Source organism: Lepisma saccharinum, chromosome 12, assembly GCF_977018435.1.
Source record: "Lepisma saccharinum chromosome 12, izLepSacc3.1, whole genome shotgun sequence".
Taxonomy (NCBI): domain Eukaryota; kingdom Metazoa; phylum Arthropoda; class Insecta; order Zygentoma; family Lepismatidae; genus Lepisma; species Lepisma saccharinum.
Window position 1 is genome coordinate 65,860,351 of NC_139240.1, and position 24,369 is coordinate 65,884,719.

The 24,369-nt window shown below is 35.4% G+C and overlaps 1 protein-coding gene across 1 annotated transcript in view; it reads right to left on the reverse strand.

Moving 5' to 3' along the window:
- Positions 1-7,550: 7,550 nt before the first annotated feature.
- Positions 7,551-24,369, reverse strand: part of Snoo (Sno oncogene) — a 101,266-nt gene continuing 84,447 nt past the window's right edge. The window contains exons 3-6 of the mRNA XM_083132547.1: positions 21,892-22,060; positions 19,163-19,304; positions 16,439-16,707; positions 7,551-13,989 (exon numbers count right to left, since the gene is read on the reverse strand). Coding sequence (XP_082988673.1) covers positions 13,831-13,989; positions 16,439-16,707; positions 19,163-19,304; positions 21,892-22,060 — 739 coding nt within the window. The 3' untranslated portion in view covers positions 7,551-13,830. The remainder of the gene's footprint in view (positions 13,990-16,438; positions 16,708-19,162; positions 19,305-21,891; positions 22,061-24,369) is intronic.

Sequence of the window (24,369 nt, forward strand, 5' to 3'; positions counted from 1 at the left end):
TCCAACTTCAAAAGGTCCGAGGGCCAAAAATATATCCAGTAGTTGATAGGCGGGCCGCATTTTTTTTGGGGGGGGGGGATTAAAAATTACAAAAATTGTAAGTACTGAACTGAAAATGTAGTACTTTCGCATGACCTAAATTTCTAAAATGAGGCAATAAAACAATGGAATTACAAATCAAAATTGTATAATTACAATTTCTTTAACAAAAAGCCAATACTTATTGATGAATTGATAGAAATTAAAGAGACACCATACAAATAAGAATACTTCATAGTAAGTGTTCAATGTGAAAATTGAGCCCGATCTGCTTCTTTTATTAAAGTTGTATTTGAATTTCTGTATTTGAATGTCTCAGAAGGTGAAGGAGTGAAGAATCTGCCAGTCTGCTTCTGTAGCGGTTCTTGATGAACTTCATTGAAGAAAAAACACTTTCACACGTGTATGTGCTGCCGAACATGGATGTCATTCTTTGCAGAAAACTACGAAGGTTTGGAAAGCGTTCTTTTGAAAGGTATTTGAAAAACTCTGGCCTCTTTTCTTGCCTAGTTGGAAGGAACACATCGCCTTGCAAATCACGCAATTCAGGTTCGAGAGAAGCTATTTTCATTTTCAATCTTACGTTTTTTGGAGATATGCTCATTTCGATATTTGCACAAACTTTAACAATCAGTCACAGTACAATCCGAGTTGGAACACTGGAAATCTCTTCGTACTTCGTGCGTAGTGAAACAGATCTGTATAGCACCGCAGTTTGTTTCTAAACACAAAGAGTGAAGCCTTCGCGGAAGCGGGCGAGTTCATTCCACATAGCGAAGGGGTGTGAAGAGAAAGTTACGTCACTTTAGATTCTTGTGATTATCATTATTGACTGCAAAATCAATTCTACCTGTGATATGGTCTTTCCTCACAGAGTTTCCGTTCCTTCAGTAAAAATATAACGTATTTTAATAAAAATAAATAAAATTAACGTATTTTGCAAACTGGCTTCGCGGGCCGCAGAAAAAGGCGACGGGGGCCGCATGCGGCCCGCGGGCCGCCAGTTGGAAACCCCTGGTTTATATTATCTATTCCAAATGTGTTTTCAGTAATGTTTATGCAATATTATATTTTTTTTTAAAAAAAAATTGTTACAGAAAGAAATTCATAAATGTGTGAAAATGTATATAAAATGTAACACACATATCTGTGGAATGTAGATATGACACTGTAAAAAGACATGCTTGATGGCAGTTAAATTTTGTGCAAGTGAAGCCAGCAATTTTGTATTCCCCATCTAAATATATGCAGAACTCCAATTTTGGCATTGGGCTGGTTGTTTCTTTGTAATTTTTTATTCATTTCTGAAGATTTATATTCTGGGAAATTATATTGATGAATTGATTCAAGAGGATGCTGTAAAACCAGCATCTGGATTTTGAATCTCGGGCAGTGGATTTACTTTTCATTATATTTAAGAATGTTAATTTAGTTGCTTTAAATAACTAAGGAAGGATAAAGGTACTCCTGTGTGTGCCATAAGCAGGGGTGGAAAATGGTCAGTAAAAGTCAGTTTTTCAATATAGTATTTTTAAAAAATGGTCAGTAATGTCAGTATTTTGTTTTTAATAAAATGGTCAATAATGTCTGTATTTTCTTTAAAAAAAACTGTCTGTATTGTCTTCAAAAAATGGTCAGTAATGTTGGTATTTTTATTTTAAAAAAATGGTCAGTAATGTCAGTATTTTTTTAAATAAATGTAGAGTAATGTCTCTAATTTTTTTCTGGGACTGCATAGTTTTGTACAATAATTAAAACATTGTCTTATCGTTAATAAATATGTGTAATGACTGGCTGTGGGGATGGTGGAGGCCAGAAAATATTTTTAACAAATGAAATTCCACTTTGACTTTTAGGATGATTTATTGATATGATGTAAATAAATTGGTCAGTAATTTGTCAATGTTCTTGTTATTTTGGACAGTTGAATTAGTAATTTGGACCACTTGACTTGTTTCCACTCCTGTTAATTGTGAGAAGTAATTTGTGATCTATGAATGAGACCACAAAGCTGAGAAAATTGAAGGTGTCTTCTACATATGGAGAACAATTAAATGTTGATTTCATGGTTTTATTTAACAAGGTACAGTACACATATGTAATTGGATGCTTGTTAAAAATGTTATGAAACAAATAATTCTATATGACAGAATCTAGAATGGTCAGCCTGCATTGTCCCTCAGTATATTTCATATGTATAAAAAGGTCTGGAAAATGGTTATAAAAAGTGAGATTTTCTACCAACGTTAGTCGGTTATTTCTCAGTTGATTTTTTTTTAAAAAAAATCGTAATTTTTGTATTTACGACTGCAGTTTGTAATTTTTCATTCTTGTATTTTGGAGGACATCCCAGTGAGAAAGCAGTTTTTTTTTCAGTTCAATTAAAGATAATGTTTTATATAATTTTTCCTAACATACTAAAACTGTTAGTGTACGAGCAATGTAGCCATGTGTGTTTCTTGAGCATTTGAAAAATATTAATTGTGTGTTTTATCTACAGTACAGTAATCTTACGTATTTTTAGTACAAATTGAAAATAGTGTTGTTTTTTAAAGTGCTAATTTATTAATAGGCTGTGATTAAAGTCGTTAGTCAGTATTTGATATTACTGGAGGAGGGTAAGTAATTCAGTTTCATCCAATCAACAGTAGAAAATTAATGAAACATGAAGGAAGCCAGAAGAGTGAAGATAACTATAAGAGAATAGTCTCAACATCAACCATCTTTTGTTTATCCAAATTTTTGGGCCAAGGTCAATGTGACAATTTGGAGAACCTAAATAAGATAAAAGTATTCTTCCGCTAATTTTTCAATGTGAGACATGTATAGTGCATGTCCCAAAATAGTGTTTACACTCTTTGAATGTTAATAACAGAGAAATTACTAAAGATAACTGGACTGGACTTGTATTGTAAGCTGCGATGTCTATGTTGATTGTGTTAGAGCATGTAGTTATTGTGTTGTCCTTAGTTCCATCACAGTCCCTCAGGCTGTAGGCGTTAGTGTGCACAAAATGGCAGTTTTTCTTTTGAGCAATGATTGTGACTACTTGTGCTTCCCTTCTCTTTGAAACAATATCCTCGATCTGTTCTACAGTGTTGCAAATGATGTATTGCTGCCAACGAACGTCTATATCTTTAAGGTATGTGAACCATAAAAAAGTTCATAATTGCTGTTATTAGTGGCCCTGTTATTAATGTTAGTGTAAACACTATTTTGGTACACTGTATATCGTGCCTATATGAACATCAACATGTGGCAAAGGTAAGTTTTTGGATGATAAACTGTTGTTCAAACACATTGGAATCTATTGCATGATCCTCGATGGCCTTAGTGTGGGGAAATGGCAAACAATGGTGCAACTGTGTTCATAGACAGTCGTAAACATCATTCTCCTTTGTCATGAGACAGCAGATATCAATAGCTTCAGAAATTATTTTAATTTAATCCAATAAGTTCAAGTACTGTTCCATGGCTGCTGTTAAGAAATGAGTCCCTGTGTGAACTTTTTTTAAAAAGTCCCTTATATTTTGACAACTAAAAATTCTACTGTAGGGTTTTGCTGGGAACCACCAACAGAATTTCTAGAGAACATCAGGTTAAAACTAACTTTTTGTTAGTTGAGGCCTTGTTTTCGGCTATATACACACCGAAAACATATATTTATAATGTTTGTATTCAGTCGTGCACTACAGATTCATTGTTGTCACTTTTGGCTAATCTCTACTATGAGTGTGAGTGATGAAGGGACTCAAAGGAACGCCTAGCCTGGGATTCGAACCTGGTACCTCTGGCATCATAAAGTGCTGTGATAACCACTCTGCCACACAGGTCGGCTATATTAGTATTCTACGAAAATTGAACTACGCTAGCAGAAAAGCCAACAGGATGAAATCCTGAGATGAAATCTTTGGCCCAGTTCATGCATTGCTGAACAGTATTTAAATGTATCAAACATTTTTCGAAACCACCTGCATGATTTGTTAGAAACGCATCTTTTTATGTAGTTTAGCCTTGTACAATGTTGATTCAAATTTACCTTTCCTGTGCAGTAGCATGTAGCTTTCACCTTGAACGGCAGCATTTGAGTTCATGGTAAAGATCTATTGAAATAACCAATTGAAAAGTCATTTTAAAGTGCTGTAATGTGGAAGTGCCTGTAGGTGCAACAGGAATCATCTGCTCAGTCATACTTTACATTTATTTTTCAGCACAAAGGAAGAAATTATCAAAATTAATAGCTGTAGATGTTTGTCATGGTTGGGATATACGAGACTTGATAATTTGGAAATTATCAAAGCTTTTGATCAATTTCACTTTTGCATAAATGCTAATCTTGAGTGCAGTGGATTAAATAAACTACCAGTGGGTCTTCAACTAAAATATGAAATTTGTCAAGTGATACTTTGTTTTAAAGTGACGTAGAACTTTCCCAAAGTCCATAGTTATGTAAATATAAATCTTAGATAATAAAAAACATTACAGAAAATGTTGTGATATGCTTTTTCTTATTCTACCACAATAGTAACCCTTACCAAGTGTCCTGTTTTTTTGTTGTTTTTTTTTACCAAAAGTACACACTATAAATGTGGTTGAGCACTGCCATTTTTATTCCGAGTGAGGCTGGGCAATCCTGTTATGCAATCTTGAAAATAGAGCAAGAAAATTATGCAGTATTGCCTAATTGAACACTCCAGCCTCCATTTGAATAAAGGTGGCTATAGTTGGACACTAGTAATTTCTTAAGATCTAAAAACTTCCTTCCTTTTAACATTTCTTCTTACTGCAGCCTGTCTGGGGGTGAAGAGAGGTAGTTTAGTTTACAGGTGATAATGAGTGTACCTTAGAATTAAAAGAAAGTGTTCCAATCGATTTAATTTTTTAATGGACACATTTTCCCCAAAAAAGAACCTTTTGTTGAAAAGTTGGTTTTTAAAACTCTATGAAAAGTAAGGAAGTTTTTAGAATGCAAAACATTAAAAGTTCAAAATTTACTGCAAGCATAAGTATTGGACAACTGTACTTAGTTCTAAGAATGCAATAAAATTAACTTGCGAAATATTTTGACAGGTTAAAATTTATTTCAATTTTTGTAATATGAATATTAGGTTAACTAAAGAAATCTTTGATAAGAGTCTCCTAGAAAAAATATTTTGAGTAACAAATTGTGTGGAAATACTATTCTCTAAGAATGTAAGTATTTATGAATAATATGTATTCATTAAAAAATCAATTTAAAAAACTCCCTCTTATTGGCTGCTAAGCACATGAAAAATGTAACATTTGCCATATGTCCTCTTTAAAAAAATAAAAGAACACTAGAAAGTAAGCTCTTGGAGCATTTTTATTTCCAGTCGTAAAATACAATTTTCAAATGTGTTGCCATCTGCTGTTATAAAAATGAACTATTGCCCTGTTGCAAGTAGCTACCTATGCCATCTTTTTGTACAGTGCTCCTCCCCACTTGAAAATTGACTCTCTTTCCCAGAAGAGTTTGTTCTGAGGAAAGGTAAAGCATCATCAACTCCCCCCCACCCCTTGATATGAGGCAACCAGCCTATTGTGTAATTGACCCTTGCCTGGAAGAATCCATTCTAAAAGGGAAGTAAGGAGACTGGAAGAATCCATTGTAGAGAGGTGAGAAAACTACCCCTTGAGTGTAGGCAACCAGCGTATTGTGCAATCGGTTGGAAGAGTTCATTCTAGATAGGGAAGGAAACTGCTCCTTGAGTGTAGGCAACCAGCACATTGTGTAATCGACTGGAAGAGTCCACTCCACAAAGGGGTGGAACCTGTAGGTTATGCAACCAGTTTCAAGGTCATCTGCAAAATTCCATGAAAGTTGCAATTTTTCCTAATTTACCCCATTTTACTGCTTTGACCTTCATTTGACCTTCAAAGTCCTCTAGTTGACCTCTGTCATCCTTGAATTAGTTCATGTTATTGCCACTAGGGGGCATCCATGTCAGATGAAAGTTTTCACCACAAAGAGTATCTAGCCAATTCAGATGGTGCACTTTTTCCTGCAACACAATTCAGAAGCCATATTGTTAAATCAATTTGTCCACATGAAAAGATTTCTGCCCTTAATCCCCTTGTAAATCAAACGGGAGGAACCATATTTAAAAATGGCGTCTTCCAGTTAGTTCATGTTTCCAACAGTAGAGGGCAGCTTTATTAGGAAACTCATTTTATCCTAGTTGGTATAGTTTTTTTACTTCTTTGGTACTCAGGCTACTTTATGGATGTGCAAATGTCCTTTTCCTAGTTAGAAAGGATGATTTGCAGGGTTTTTTTCTGTGTTGAATATTTTAGATAATTTTCCTGTTCTACAAAATCTTATATTAAATTATACTCGAATTTTTGCTTTTAGAGCAATGATTTTTACAAACTTGCAAAATTCAGAATAATGTAAGTGTTTGAAACATTATTTTATTTTTATTATTTCTTTTTCCAATTTTCCCATTCATTCATACCTTGTAGTCTCTTTATAGCTGCTCTCTACATTATACATAATCATTTTGCTTTTTCACAGGTTGTGGCCAGTGCAGAGATTTCTTTCAGTGAATAACTGCAATTTGATCTGTTTTAGCCCTACTATGGGATATAGTTTAGAGCAAAAGATCATGCAAATTTTGTATTCACAAACTCTTTTCCCAGCATTCAATCATTAAACGTTGCACAAACCAAAAATCACTTAAAACTATGTTAAAAGTGAGTTATTTTTTTCAAATTTTTGCACGAAGTTTGTAGAACTTCCTTCGGTATCATTGAAAACCCATTTACCTTACCATCCAGAGAAGAGACAGTTTGAAACAGTTACCAAATTTAACCATGTTAACATATTTTCAAGTTAATAATTTGTCGGAAAGTAACTGCTGGTAATCTTACTTCTATTGCAAAAAAGTAACAGTTACTTTTAAAAATAGTACATTTGAGTTATTTATTACTTTTCTGCCACTTTTGGCTAATCGCGTTGATGAGGATAGTAGGAGTGGACACTCACAAAGAAAATGCATGATCAGGCTGGGATTTGAATCTGAAACCACTGGCATCATAGCACAATGTTCTAACCACTCTGCCATGGAGGTTGGCTGTAGCTAGTTATAGTTAGTTACTTTTAAAAAATAGTAACTGTTACTTTAAAAAAAAAAACTGGTCGGTACAGTGGTATCCACGAGTATTACCGAGCAAATTGTCCATGACTATTTTCAATTTTTCTCTTACATCCTGTGCATTTTTATGCGATGAATTTTTATGTATGCTGGTGCAGAAGTTGTCTGCAGCTTGTTTTGAGTGTTCTTTTAATTCTTGAAGCCCTTATTGGGTCAAATAAAGTGCACGAACATGGTGATGGACAATTTGCATGCTAATACTCATGGATCCCACTGTACAATATGCACCAACTTGTATACAGCGGTTGGCATAAGTCGGTTTACCACTGCACCCTTCCGGTAAACTGACTTCGCACTGGTAGAAGGGAATATCATTGAGACAATGAAAATGCTCTATCACATGTGACTTAGACCAATTTATTTAATCACTTTTATTGACATGAATGCTCGCTCATATTATATGAGAGCAACACGTCAGGCAATTCGCATTACGGAATTGCTCTATCAAATTTGCAACATTAATAATGTAATATTACAGACATAAGGTAAACAGTAGCCAAGAAGTTGTTTCTGAAGCAGGTTAAAAGACATCTTTGTTCATTCAAGTACACTAGCAGCTTAACATTTGACCATGAGCATGGTTTAAAAGCATCTTCAGAAACAAGTTCCTTCTTTTACAAAACAGAACTTCTTATTTCTTTCAATATAACCTCTCTCTCTCTCTCTATTATTTTTCAAAATACCTCTGGCAAATGTTCCAACCAGTACAAGGAAAATTTGTATTATTTTTTACAATACAAACACTTAAGGCAACAGAGCTCTTAAGTTGTACCAAGTCCTTAGGAAATAAACAAAAGAGAACTGTAGAAGAAAAAAGCATCTTTCTTTTAGATGTACATCATACATTCCATTTTGAAATCACACTGGGAAAAGACTGCATCAGTTTCTTTCGACTAGTAAATATTGAATTCCAATTAATAATTCATACAACCATATATATGTAGTTTTAAATATATTATTTTTATGCTATAGTCCAATTCTGATAGATTTGCTTTCTCCGTATTGAAAAAAAATTGCATAGAATATGTTGACAATTGAGCAGCTTGGGAGTAAAACTGGATAACGCACACACTGTTCAAATTGGATTCAGTTGCTATGTCTAAAGTTGCAGTATGATAGTGAATAAAGTTTCTTCAGTAGCCGCTGATAGCCACAAACACATGGGAACGTCTGAGTAACCAATAAGCCACAATGACTGCATTTTTCTGTTTTATAGTTTCCCCGAGTTATCAAGTTTTACTTCCGAGCTGCTCAATCGTGGCCAAATAGAAGTAAGCAGAATTTTCAAGTGCAGTGATAGAACTTTACAAGAAATAATAAAACTGCAAAAATGAATACAAGATCATTTCCTTCGGCATTACGTAACTGGCAGAATAGGAGCAGACAAAAAAAAAAAGTGTGAATTTGTACTTTATAAATACAACATTTCAACCAAGTGGTATACTAACCATTTTTAATAATAATAATAATGGCTTATGTACACAGGTTTCATTGTACACATAGATATCATTTTCTTTTTATTTGCACCTCAATTCAGCAAAACCATCTACGATAAAAACTGAAACCTCCAGAAATACACAGTCGCATACACACACACATTAACGCATCCGCGAACACACACATGCTCAAAAACCAAAGAAACTAATAACCAAATACTTGAGGTACAATATAAAAATAAATTCACTATAGCATTTTTTTTCTATGTACACACACATGCACACACGCTCGTAGAGCCTTTACTCTTGCAACTATTTCTATCGAACTTAATTACTGGTGCTTAGCATTAAACCAAGTAAAGCTGCATTCTTTTCAGCATATTAAGTCATAACTAAGCAAGCAAACATGCAATGACTATATCTATGAAAAGAATATTACCTAATGTCAGTTTGTGTTACAGGGGGGAAAAAAAAACAATTGACAATCCAAATACAAATTATTCTTAACAAGTTATCTGCTCTTTCCTGTTTTTGATTGTGTTTATTAGTCAACAACCATCTCTCAAGTATACTTTTAACAATGACAAATTTGGTGCAAACAAACAGGTAAAAGAAAATAGATGTAACTCAATTCCATGAACATTAAAAAAAACTAATTTGAAAGTGTTTCCAGGATATTCTTACTTCACATAAACACTGTATGGAAATTAAGATAACAAAATTCCAACTTGAAATTCATAAAAGATGTGTAAATGAAAGCAGTTCTATACTGGAATTTTTTTTCAGATTTACTCTGAATAGGTGATTAAAATGTAAAGTCAGCCATTAGCATGAATTTTTCCTCTCTTTCCGAAATAATTTACACGCTTCAGATTTGGACCAAGTCTTCTAAAATACATTGCCGTGAATTTTACACAGATTAAAATATGTAAAGATGGGTGACTAGTACCCACTGCTTTTGAAGCCAAAGTTACATCGACTAGAAGAAAAATGAAAGCAAATCACTTAAAAATATCTCAAAAATAATTTTTGAGTTGAAATTTTACTTCACGCAATGCAGCATTCTTACGTTTAAAGTGACTTCGACATTCTTCATGAAAAAGTTAGGAAAAAAACAAGAGCTTAAATCAGATTATTTGTAATTAGGTGTTGGCAACATTGCAACTCATCTAGGAAGATAAGACTGATAGTCCAAATCAAAAATCCTCTATGAGATTTGATTACTTATCACTCAAGTATTCTTTTCATTTGCTACATGTCTACAATTGCCTTTTCTAAAGGCGAAGAGCAACCGATTCAATGATTTTACTGGCTGTAATCCAGGGCCAGCAGAATATGATCCAAAGTTCGGAGAAAAAACAAAAGATGGAGCTATTCTTAAAGGGGAATGCTTCAAGTCAAAACGTGATGCGAGAATGCCAATGATACCGGCAAGTTTCACAGGACATGTTTTCACACAGCAAGACCCGTGAAGCCCCTGTTCAAATCAAACGGTAAAGATTTCTTGGATTCATCAACGTACAAGAATGCAGTGCGAAGATTTATGAAGGAGCATGATGATATTGATATTGAACTCAAGACTGCTTCATCATTTATGAAAACCTTAGCAAGAGTCGGGTTGCTTTGCTCGATTGCATTGAAGTTGCAAAGTTGCTTCGAAGTGTAATCAAGAAGTGCAAAACTAAAGTCACTGGTATTTTATCCGAACTTAAAGTTCTTCACACTTCAGCTTTTAAAGTCAAATGAAAGTAATATTACTAAGTGTCATTTTGGTAAGAATAAAAGAAGAAACATTTGCATGCATAGAGAAATTAAATGATTTAGTAACAAAATTTCATCTGGTTCTATTATGACAGACAATTTCTATAAATACTTCCTGTGTACAAAAATAAAATATAACACTTCATGATGGTTGCGGTAAACGCAGTTTAAAATTACTTACGTGAAATTTAGAAAATTTCGCACTTCCGTGTTGCACAATTTAATTGTTAAATCCTATTAATTAACTGCGGTACCATATCCGCTTCAAACGATGTACCCTTTTGTGAATGAAGACAGTGGACATGGGCGTCCGGAAGGGGGGGCAAGGGAGGGCCATACCTCCCCTCCCTGGAAAATGAAAGTCAACCAAAAATTACATATTTCACACATATAATTTCATTTCAGCCACAATAATGTGTGTTAATTATTGCACGAACATGATAAATTCAAATTTCAGCTATGTTTTTTGAGGGATGAACACTATTCTTGGGGAATATATGCCATGTTGCACCCCCTGGAAAAAAATACCTTCCTTGCCCCTCCCTGGAAAAAATCCTGCGGACGTCCATGACAGTGGATCTTCGAAATTAATAGGATTTAACCATTAAATTGTGCAATGCGGAAGTGCGAAATTTTCTAAATTTCACGTAAGTAAAAATATAACATTTTAGATTATTTTTATCCTTTGTATTTCCAAGTAGGAAACGAATGCTTTCTTTAGAGGCATGGATTACTAATCGCAACAAATTCTGCCATTTGTTATTTTTTAACATTTTTTCTTTCATAAATGTACAAGGAGGATTCAGAAAATGAAAAAGTTACTTAATTTATATCCAACAAAAGCTAGAGAAATTCCACTTTCAAAATTCTTTCATGTCAGACCTTATCCCTTCCTTCAATCATTGAATTACATGGTATGTACAAGTTCATGGCTTCATAGTTTATGTACATGCTATTAGATACTAGCTATTGCAGTACATTTGACACTGCAGTATGTCTTGTGTTTCTGTCTACTTATAACTAACAGTTCTGTTCAACAATTTGATTACATATTTATTTTTCGGGGTATATATACCAGCTTATCTTCCAAAATAGTGACTGTACATCTTGTTTTTCGCCTTCAGTCTATTTGATCACCAACAAAGAGTAAATAACAACAACATGCATTTCAAGATGCCATTTCTTACGTTTTGTAAATATGTGTATTATTGCTCCACATTATGTCATAACGAACACCTCTGATACCAAAAATCATACTGGAGATATCAACTGTCAGGATATCACAAATATCCTCGTCAACAGCACTAGAAAATGATAGCAACGCAGGATATATCAGGTACATTTTTGGAGGACAGTTTATACAAGGGATTGGCATGGATATACTAACATACAAGAAAAACAATAACAAAATCTATTTATATTTATATATATATATAATATATATATATGTATCTATCTCGTACAGGAGCATCATTGACTTCCTATTTTATTTCATGGAATACTTTGTATAAAAGTTTGATACAAAGAAAAAAACAACTGCAGATAGAGCATTAGATTTAACCTTTTCCGAAAAAAAAAAATTATCCAATAACGCACTAAGGAATGGTCTATACAGATGATATATACACACGCATTATACCGTGACCACCATCTGCTCTGAGCATTTAATAGAGCAACGTGTGGCAGTGAATATTGGCAGAGGGTTCCTGCGACTGTTTGTCAAACTTCATTTCTTCCCACATTTAGAGACATGATGCATATGTACAGGTGTGTACTTGGTTGCTCCAAAAATTAACTACAAAATAATCTTAATTTCAGAGAACTATCATTTCATGTTTGAACTTCAGAACGGCAACATTTTTCTGGATTTGCAAGCTTTTTTCGGACAGAAATCTCTTCTTTGACATATCCTGATAATCGAAAGTACAAAATGTACTCAATTTGAAATTAATGCTGTTCTAAAACAAGAATTCCCCTTTAACAGAGATCTATTATAATGGCAATAAAATCTCTCTCAGGTACAAATATTCTCACAAAAAAAAAAACGCACTCGTACAACACATTCATGTACATTTGCACATCAAATAAACACAGATAAAAGTTACCACGTTACCAATGCTTTGTACAAACCAAAGTTGAAAAGAAACGAATGAAAACAGAAATTAAGTTTCATAAAAAAATGGAAAATATATATACACATATATGCATATGTACACCTATAAGTATGAACCAGCTTGTTTTTTTAAATAAATCTCCCCCATTTAAAAAAAAATATTAAGAAAACTGTACAAGAATAACACACCAGGAGATGTACGCAAGCAGCAGCTGCCAATATCAGTTAGTTATTATTTTTTTGGTCTTTGCTCATCAAATATCCCACTCATTTTCCTTTCTAAGAAAGTTTTATGTGGTTAATTTTTCCTTTCCTTTCAGATAAAGCTTTCAGAAACGTAATAAAAGAAAAGACGGAACAAAATTCTCTTGGCACATAAATATATATGTTGCTATTTACAGTCAAAGGTCTGCTGTTCTCATTTTGATGAAAAAAAAAACACTGGTAAATTAAAAAAAAATACCTCTTACAGGTAAATCCACACAACGCTCACCTAGCCTTTTTAGCACCGTAACTACATTTCTACCCGTTTCCTTATATCTTCGCCATCTCATGATTATTTCCCCATCTACTTTGCCTTCTTCGACAATGAGATCATGCAGATGTCATGAAACCAGTTCCCGTACAGCACGCATTGTTTCGTTTAAGTTTCTGGGATGTTACAATGTCTCGTTTACATTACATCTGTCTCACGTGCTGAATGGGTTGGAATTTGCCACTTCACAAAGTAAGATAGTACTCCAAGGAGGGCACACAAGATATCAGGCCCTGAATGCACACTATTTAATTCCCATTGGAAACAAATGACGATTGTGCCGAGTACAATTCAGCACCTTTCATTTTGTACTTTGAAAAATTGATAAAATTATTTGCCAGTGGTATTCTAAACCTCCTACTACGAATACAATGCTTGTATTAATCGAAGATAGCCACTGCACCTTAAAAGAAAGACGAAAACCAAAATCCATCCATCCATCCATCGGCTCTCCCTTAAACACCCCTATGTACTGGAATTGATGCATTCTTCAATGCACGTTCGTTCTTTTTATTTTTACAAACCGGCAGTAAGTTTTAGCAATAACAAATTAAAACACAAGTCAAAGCAGTAAAAACAAAGAAACATCGTAACGCTCTCACTGGCTCGGGATTTACTGGGTGAGCAAAAATTAACAGATTTACAGCCATTCTTCTGCTTTGGAAAAAGCAATGCCTTTTCGTTTACCGAAAGCAATGCAATTCCCAAATGTTCATCCTCTAAGGCTTCTCAAAGAATCCGGTGAACAAACTTGTTCCGCACACCTAATCTTCACTCCATGGTGGCTATTGGTTCCGTCTTGATAACTAGAGGGGACGTTATGACTGATACAGGGCTGCACTCCTTCATGATGTTCTCGTGGATTTTACCTTGAAGAGTATGCATCTCCTTTGGCAGCATAAAGCTTTTTTCTTCATAAATATGAACATCCTACAAAGAAAAACAAAAACATATGATATAGTTAGCATTGTTGATAAGACTAAAAAATTTATGACAGTAAAAAATTTCTTACGTCACGTGCCGGCAACATACTTGTTAAAGACAGCACAATACAAGACACTTTAAAAGTTTGTCCGAGTTTTCGACTCCATTCTGGAATCATCATCAGGACTGATTGAGAGACGACGAAGGGGATATGGTTGAAGTTTCGCTGATGCTACTTGCTCTCTCTCCCGGAAGATGTCGTTGCGGTCTTGCAGCATTGGTAAGTTCTTCAATTCAACAAGCAAGAACTTATCAACACCACAAGACCACAACATCATCTTCGGCCGATACAGGAAGTAGCGCAAGCAGAATAGGATGCCCTTCATCGTCTCTCGACCAGCCATGATGATTATTCCAAGATGGAATCGAAAGCTTGGCCAAACTCTTAGTTTTTTATCATGCTGTTTGTGTGTAGAGTTGTTTTAAACAACTAGAAATTTCATGTTATGGGAATTTAGACAATGTAAGATACTAATATACACACTAAATTTGATTATGTATCCACATACCTGTTTGTTTTTTTCAATTAATTTCGGTGAAGGTCGCTCGCAGGATTTTTTCTCACGGGAGCAGAGTAAAATTTTACATCTTGCTCTTACATCATTGAAACTTACATTTTATATTTTACCTTTTATTATTATTATAGTTCTTTTTGTTGTTTTTATTATTATTATTATTCTATACTTTACAAATTGTAAATTTCAAATTGAATTGAAAATACTTTGGCGTTGCATACAAAGTTCAGACTCCAGTCTACCATTCAACCCTAGGAAGCTAACGCGTCATCTGGCAGACTATGCGGTCGGTGCAGTTTTTTTGTCTCACCTCTCTCGCAATTAACTCTTCTGCTCCCCTCCTCATCTACCTTCATTTGGGTCGGGGAGACTGACGGGGAAGTATCAGTGTCCTTTTACAAGTGTTCCTTCAGTGTGTCTTTAATATTGCATCGTCTGGTGGACGAAACAGTCTCTACATATACAAAACCTTCCACGATAACGTCACCACATTTCGCTAACATTCTGAATGTGGAAATGCCAACAACTAATGCAGTTGCTCAACAACAACAAGGAAGGAAGATTTGTGCATTCTGCCCTTCAAGTAAGCGAGGAATAAACAGATTCTTCTGCTGCCATTGCCCCAAAGCCATGTGTGGTGAACACCAGTCGAAGTGTTGTTTTGAGTGCACAGAAGAATAAAAATGTAATCTTGCATTCCTGTATGCTATTCATGTCTTTTGTACGTAAATACTAACTTTTGTTGTAAATAAAACATGTTTTGCAAAAGTTATACTGTTTTAATTCTGAAGAAATCAGTAGTCCAGGACACAAATTGCTTGAACGTTTGGCACAGGACACGTTGGCTTTCTAAGGTTAAATAGAAACTGGATTTGCCTTGCTTCCTTTCCATATCACTTTGTTGATGAACACTTCTTTGCCTGTTGGTACTTTTTCACGATGCACAGATATCGACTTGATCTGCTCTCCTTTATGCACCTTTGATCCATATTTTTATGTGGCGAAAGACCCGTGAATTAGGTCAGATCCAGACTTCTGTAAATAATTTCCCAACTTTTCAGGAGCCAAACAGCGACAAATTCCAAAATTTAAAAGTAGTAACTTTCTGTACTCTAAGTGTCTGGATTTCTTTGAATTAAAATTTTTATTGAGTGCAAAGAGAATCACTTGAGAGGGAATTAGTGTGTAGAAGTCAAGATTTTCACCGCATCGGAAAAGTTTTGAAATTTCCCAACCTGGTCTTCAAATGGGAAAGTTTTTCAGCCCCGAACGTCGGAATTATAAAAATTTACCTTGTCAATCCTATCCTGCACACCTTTGGTTACGACAGTTAATATGATTGTAATGTCTGCTGAAAACCTTCTCTCATTATTATGTTGGACATGGCAGTTAATTGCTGTAACTTACAGCTTATCACAGAAAACAATATTATTTATAATATAGAGGCATGCATATTGATTTTTCATGTTTTGAAAGGTGCGATTCTGCTACCATATTTCGTTACAAAATGAACTGCAAAATTCGAAATAAACTCAAACATGAAATTTAGAGTTTATTTACTGACGCAACACCTTCTGCAGTCTGAATTATCCTGAGTTATGCAAATCACGGAAAATTGATTAATTCTGCTGTAAATATTTGAGAAGCAAAAATTGACACCTCTGTACAGGAATAAATTTAATACTCTGATAACTATATAAATGTGCTATTAGAAGCGAAATGTTAATTTTGTGTAATAAATATAGCTTTTACATCAAATTTAGGTTTTCATTCACCATTTTAACACCGAAATATATCCAGTTTGGTGCAAATATCTTGATCTTTTCTTTACCATAAATATGTGGCTGAACTTATGCGTTATTGATGCCTGCCTTGCTCACCTTTTTTCGTTCACAGTAGTCGCTATCAGAGTCAAACTCCTTCTTTATGTCCAAATCTCCGTTACGCTGTAAACTCTCCAGTTTCTGTTGTAACCTCTTCAATTCCTGGTTCTCCGCATGGCACCTCCGTCTTTCCTTCTCCGCGTACTTCAACCTCGCAACCAACTTCTCCACAATCTCCAAAACATTATTTCTTGTCGATTCTGCTGTATCTTTCAGAGCTTTTTGAATGGCAGTTACTTGTTCCACGACGGAGAGATCTTCATTTCCTGGAAGGAAACACGATTGGTACAATCCTACAAATGACAAACCAGCAAATGACATTGAACATTCTGTCAGCATCATCCCTATTGGTCTGACTCTGCATTCAGCCAAAATTTCAGGTAAAAAAAATAGGGTTGAGTCGACACCTGATGCAGATACTTTCCTGGCGTTTTGATCTTTCACAGACTTCGTAACAATGTCGGGGGACACTTTCGCTAAGTCTAATTATCCTGAAAATTATACAAAATTCATAGTTTCTCTTATTTTGCATCAGTTTTGTGTGAAACATGTATTTTTTGATAACATAACATGTAATTTAATATTCTGGTGTAATCCTTGGAACATTTTAAAGCAAAATTCTTGGTAAATTGACTGATAATTAGAGTGGAATAATTACACACAAATATTTATCAATATTTTAAACATTTTTTAATTATTACAATTTTCAAGTATCGGTATCGGTGGAAATATCAGCATTGGTATTGGTTCGAAGTGGTATCGACTCAGCCCTTGTAAAAATATTATTTTCGTAATTTACCTTACACTTTGCATTGACGTATTGTAAAATATGATGCAGGTTGTTTTACAATGAACACAATAAAACTATTTCTATTTCAATTCTCAAGATAGTTTGCCTGGCTAATGAACTAACTTCTATTTTGTAAGAAGTTATACAAAACCCAACACACTAATACTTCTTAAGCAAAAATCACACGGTAAGGTATCACAGAAGAATAAAAGAGAAGTCCGCCATTTCCAGTCCCCAGTCTGGATGAGAAAAGGGTATGGGATGAGTAATCCCTCCTTTAAAAATTTTTGGTTCAGCTGGTTCTAGCTGATAGAACCATAAGGTACGGTGCAGATAGTGCAAGATGCAACCTGATATCTTGATGATGTCTAGTAGACTACAGGGATCTTCAAAGGCTAAGGGTGTCAACCCCAACAGAAATATCCACCCTTGGCTCGAGGGCCTGTGAGGTTTCCCCACTGGACACCTAATTGCTAGGGACCTCAATTTTTTTGAGTAATTTTCCCCAAAATTCGCTGTTTTAATTTAGATCACTTTTCCTGCCAAATATACATAAAATTATACCATAATTGTGCTTGTAAAAGAGTATTTTAATTTTTAAGCCGCATGGCCTACTCCTGTTCGTGATTCAGACGGAAACAATTTTTTAGGAAGATATTTTCTATTTCTCACACATGAATACAGATGTTGCGTCTACCATATGACAATAGGTGCACACTCCATATCGCTCCAGAACCATGCCGCTCTGCCGGTTTTGCAAAACATTCAGTTATATAAAAATCGTGGGAAACATCCATTCACTCGGTTTCATGTAGTTTAGAAAACATCCACGTAAATATGGTGCATCTTTATTTTAGAGCTTAGAACACAAAAAATATTGAATTTTGGAGTTATTTTATTGTTTTTTTAAGCACGAAATGTGTTGAAATTCACAAAAAAAGGACACATTTCATGCCAAATTCGCGTTATTTCAAATTGATGAAAAATGTGTGGAGCGTGCCAAAGCACATATATAAGCACATTTTTTGCAACAATTAATATTTTTCAGCGTTACCACATTTGCAAAAAAATCCAGGTGTATACACTAATCAACCACAAACGGGAACCAGCAGATTCACAAAAATTCAACATGCCTTGGAAATGCCGGAGTGGGTTGAGGCATCCCCGATGCTGTAAAAGGCAATTGGTTTATTTTACTTCACTCTTGTGCCACTTTTGGCCTAATCGCAAAGATGAGGATGGGTGACAACATGATGAAATTGATGAATCAACACTCACAAAGAACATCCACGTCCAGGCTGCGATTTGAACCCAGGACTTCTGCCGTTACAGTGCATTGTGCTAAACACTCTCCCATGGAGGTTGGCACCCAAGGAGTGGAGAAAGAAGAAACGGCAGCAGAAGAAAAAAAGGGAATTGTAATAAGGACATTATTAGGGTGAGTAGATGAGGGAAATACCAAAGTAAATATGCATGTGTACAGCATTGTGGCCATGTGGTCTAAGGCACCATGCTTTGAGCTCCAGCTATGGGATGCGCACAGGTTCGAGTCTCCTCGGGGAAGGGTAACAACTTTTCTCCTGAGATTCCGGTCTGAGCATGGGACCGGTGGCCACCCACCATCGTGAGGAAATTGGGGAGATACGAATGAGTAGCATAACCTCGTCATGCAAACCTACAACAACTGAGGGTTTGTCGTGCTGACCACGCATCAGACCGTAACTGATTGGATGATCTGTCACCTTGGTAGGTAGGAGTGAAGCCTGCAGTCAGTAGGTAGGCTGTTGCACAATGGGCAAAAAAAAAAAAATATGCATGCATTACGATTATTAAAAATTGAAATTCTAATTCTGCAGTTTTACATACAACTTCACTTACGTTATTCTTTGTTTATTACTCTGCAAAGCATTTTGTATGATATACCAACATACCTCCATCTCCAACTATGTCAGAAGAACTTTCATCCGTGTCAGTGGAGAGTTCAATTTCTGGATTGTAGAAAGTTTGTTTTCCAAGCTCACTTGGCACATCTAACTTCTTCCTTTCGTCAATAATTACAACTTCCGGCTTTGCCTACAACAGAAACAAAAACACTCTTCTAATCATGTTATGAAAATCAAAACACAACATATTGTAAAAACTGTTACAATTATATATTTATAAAAATAAACAGTAAACCGTAAAAGGAAATCAAACAATGCTATTAGCTATTTGGTATTTGCAAATTAGTTTTGATACTAGTATCGTACATTGAAAAATAAACTTATATAGGATTTTTATCTGTCATTTCTGATGTCTAGGGGCTGGACTTTTATGTAATTATATTTTTCTCCCTTCCCTTTTTTTAGGCAAGCAAAAATTGCAATGTTCCGATGTTCGGAATGATATATATAAATTTTGTGTTACATATTTTGAGGTTTATTACATATTTCCCATTTACATTACATATTTTTTTTAAATAAAATGTGGTTTTTGGACCATCTTTCTGTTTCTTATTAATTGATTGATTGATTTGATTTACATTACTTTGCTTTTCTGCCACTTTTGACTAATAACGAAGATGAAGATGAGTGATGATATGACAAAATTGATGAAGGGACACCCACAAGGGAATACCCGTGCCGAAGCCAGGATTCGAACTCTGAACCCATGACATCGTACCATGTACTACTAACCAATCCGTCACGGGGGTAGGTTTTTCTGGTCTTTCATCAAGTAAGGAACTAGAATTGTGCGAAACACTTCCCACAACACTTTTACTGACTGTTCTGTGTTACTTCCTAACTAACTAACTAACTCTCTAGCCTTCTTAAACCTGAAGGTTCATGGCTGCAGCAACACATGCCTTCCATCTTTCCCTATCTTGAGCAAGATCTATATACTCTTTTCCATCCCTACCGATTTCCTTTAGGTCCATCTCAACGTTGTCCCTCCATCTTCGTCTTAGTCTTCCTATAGGTCCATGAATAGGATGCTGATTATTTAGGGTATATATCACGATCACATGAAAAATGTGTACTTTTTACCTTTTTGAAGCTCTACAGAAAGTGCGAGAAAAGTGTGTAAAGTTGTTAAATGCAACTTTTCTCACCATAACAAGTCTCATATGCTTTCCTTAACACACGCCTTGCTCAGTTTCTTCCCAGAGTACACTGCGTTATGAGGTCAAGTAATCAGGGTGTCCACAATTTTGTACATTTTTTCACGTTTTCAAGATCAATAACCAACATTTTCCAGACCGTGTCATAGGGCAACTCCTGTATTTAACATGTGCATAAGGAGGTTACTATAGCAACTTAACTAAACACCAGACTTAGCCAAGATTTTAGAATATTTACTTCACATGTTAAAGTAATAAGGGAAACTGAACAGAAATTCAGTTTGATAGGGCACCAAAGGGCGATAGTTTTTCTTGTATGTATGCATTGCTTGCATTGTAGAATTATTTTCCTATAGTTTACAGTTATTACAAGCATAAGAAAACATTTTTTCGTTGTGATGTTTCAGGAGAACCCAGGCTTTTCACAGTTAAGTTGCTATATTACAACAATGTAACATTGACAACATCCATTATATATAATGGATTCTTTTTGTTTAAAAAATAGCTAACCATTGTTATAACTGTATCTTTAGTCAAAATGAAAATAAATGTCTGATGAAGGGAGCGTGTGTTCTCCTGAAACGTCACAATGAAAAACTGTTTTCTTATGCTTGTAATAACCGTAAACTACAGGAAAATAATTCATCAAAGGATCTTTTATATATTGTCTAATGGTTTTTTAATTAAAAATTGTAAGAATTATAGCATAAATAATACATAATTATAGTAAAATTTAGTAACATATGTATTAATTCTAATACCAACCAATCACAACCGAAAATTGCAACAAGGAAATTGTAAATGACAATAGTCTCTTACTGTAGCAATTTCTACTTGTAGTTCAAAACATGACTCCTTTTTCTGGAGTATTTAATATGCAATTTCTACCGTAACCACCGGTAATATTAAGTATACCGAACTGAAGCATAGTTTGCGTGCAACACATTTCATTTTCTTTTCTTTGTTCAGAAACCTAACTGGATGGCCTTGAAATTAGGCAGGTGGCAGAAGTTCATGTTGTTGCCACGTCGGAGGTTCAAGAGAATGAAAGATCTCGTTGTAGAGTTGGTCTTTGTGATCCTTGTGATACAAACTGACAGTATTTGCTCGAAAGGTCAGGGATGACAACTGTATGCCCTGGAGCAACACAGCCAGGTTGACGTTGCCACACACTGTGCGGGAACCAGCAACTTTTGTCCCACCCTCGCTTAGCTTTTCCCACATGTGGCACCAGCACAATTCTTCCCATCCACCTATTTTCAAGGCCGTGCGTTTACTTGTAGTACCCTACTACAAAAATGTTGATTTTTATTGAAACCCAGAGAATTTCTCTTACAATTCCATGACATTTCCAGAAAATTTACTTTTTCTGGAAGTCATGGAAATGTAAGGATTTCCAGGTTTTCCACACTGGTAGACAACACCCTGAGTAATATCATTCATTGCAAGTGATATGAAATATTACAATTGGTCATCCCTGCAGTAAATTTCTTATGCAAACGTCAGATGTGATTTTGATCATGGAATGATCCTCCCGAGAACCATGCTATTGCAACTCACCTTGATGGCTTCAAGGCAAGCCCTCTTCTGCTGCGGAACTGGCGCTAGGGAAACGTTTGGCTGAAAGCTTCGTTCAAAACGTTCGGATTCTGACAATGGCACTACTCTCTCTGGATGCAACAACACTGGTGGACCTTGGCTAAGATATGCAGGCACTGATGTAGGCAAGCTGAAACAAAGAAAAGCCTATTTAACCACGAGTGCAATAGCACTTTATCAACATAATAATCCCTGTACAATGTATCCTCTGCTAAGTGTGGTATGCTCAGTGTTCAGACTGGATTTACCACTGGCGTATGCAGAAGGGGGGTTGAAGGGGCTGCAGCCCCTCCCAAAATAGGAGAAAGCTTTGAAATGAAAACAGTAAAGAACAAAACCAACGTTGTAAAAGCATACGCCCCTAAAAATGAACCCCAACTGCCATTTTTGTCTTTGAACAACTTTTAAAATGAAGGTCAAGAACGGCCATTACGAAATATTTTCTGCTGTATCCGGCTCACCCACCAGAATGTAGCTATGTAATATCAATCTTTATCATTCCAGCTCCTCAAAAGACAGTCCTGTCTATGTCAGGGGATTTACCCTCTATAGAACTCTCAAACTGTCTTTATTTTACTAGTCACTGTAGAACACACTACGTACTCATGTAAAATCATCTCATCTTCCATAGATGTAACTTTTGTATATTTTTTTACTATATATGGCATCAAGCCATTATTTGTATTAATATTGTTCTAAATGAAATGTTGTATGGCTTAATTGTAACCCTATTGATAATAAATTAAAATAAATTAGCTCTCAACCAAAAAGGTAAAAAAAGGTAAAGTGTTCCCCTGTGCATAGCACAACGCCATGAAGGCGTATAGGGGGTGTGGGGGTAACGCCCCACACTTTCTTGATCAGCATCACGCCCCTGACCGCCTTTACCCCCCAGGGTTTCCCCCAGGTACCCATGTTATTCGACGCTGGGTGGGCGCCGGGGCCGCTTCCACCGTTAGAAAAGTTCCCGGATTTGAACCGGCCGGGGATCGAACCCGGGACCTTGAGCATGGTAGTCAGACGCGTTACCGACTGAGCCACCGCGGCCACTACTAAGGGTAACATTATTTCCTCCTCTCTGTGAATATATCTATTAATACTGTCTTTCATTCTTTTTTATTGCTGATCAAGAGTTAGAATTTTAATGCAAGAAACTGATTCAATCTTTAGGAAAGAATGGAAATCAAAGAACATATAGAATTGCCTTTTTTTAAGATAGAAATAGTCTGTATTTTTTTTTACAGATATGCTGTAATGTTGTGCTGAACTCAGGAGGGAACTTATAAAATAAAATTTGGGCGCCACAATTGTTCATATTCAAGCACTGTCACGTGATCTCGCGTGCTTTCCTTTACAGTTTGCCATACAAACTTGCACTGTGGTTAAAATACAGTACTGAAAATATGACCTATGCAGTTATTTAAATGCTAGAAACTCCTACCTTCTTTCACGAAATAATCAAGTAAAAGGCCTTGACATGTTTTGTTATATTTTATTTTATCATCACAATACTAAGGAATTTTAATAATCGATGGTCTTTGTCCCTTCTATCCCTCCAATGCCTAGGAAAGCCTAGTGGCAAATCCCCCCTGGCTGTACCTTTGGACTGGACCAGCTAAGTCTAAAACAGAGTGGACCATGATAAAATTCAAATATAATTTCCAGCTTTCAAGGTGAACTTTCCAAAAAATTCAAGAGTACAAACAGTTGTTTTCAACCTTACATATTATCGCTTCTCACCACCCACACACACACACGGACACACATATTAACAATATAAAAGGTCTGTGTGATTCTAATGTACCAAAAAATTCAAATTCAATTAATAAATAAACGGTATAAAAATACTTAATTTAAGGTGTCGAGTATACATTTGTCATTCCACATGTGAGGACTCGAAATACAGTTCATCTACAAACACAAGTCACAAATGTTACGGGATATAGCTAATAAGCTACGAATAATTGTTAATTGTAATAATAAGAATTGAAAATTCAAATTTACCTAATCAACTTGAAGATATCTTATGTTGCAATAATCTTCCGTCTGTCAAGATATATTGTGCTGTAAAGGACACTAACAAAGTAAACGGATTGAGAGAATTACGTTTCATTTTCCACGCAGCTTTCTTTTTCTTCCTACACAAAAATAAAACTAAACTGTGAGAAACTTGCCTTAAGAGCATTTATAAATATGTCTATGGAAAAAAATTCACGTAGAATTCATGCATAATTCCCGAGCCAATAATTCACGTATAATATCAGGAATTCAACGAATTCCCAGTGAGTAGACACCCTGTAAAAAGAAGCTAGGTATTCCAACGCCTAAAAATTATATCTGCTTATAATTCCTTACAGGACATTCAAATGAAACTTCAGATAGTTTGCCTAGGCTACTGTTTAGATGTGTGTGGTAGAAAATAGGCTTACTACACCTTGG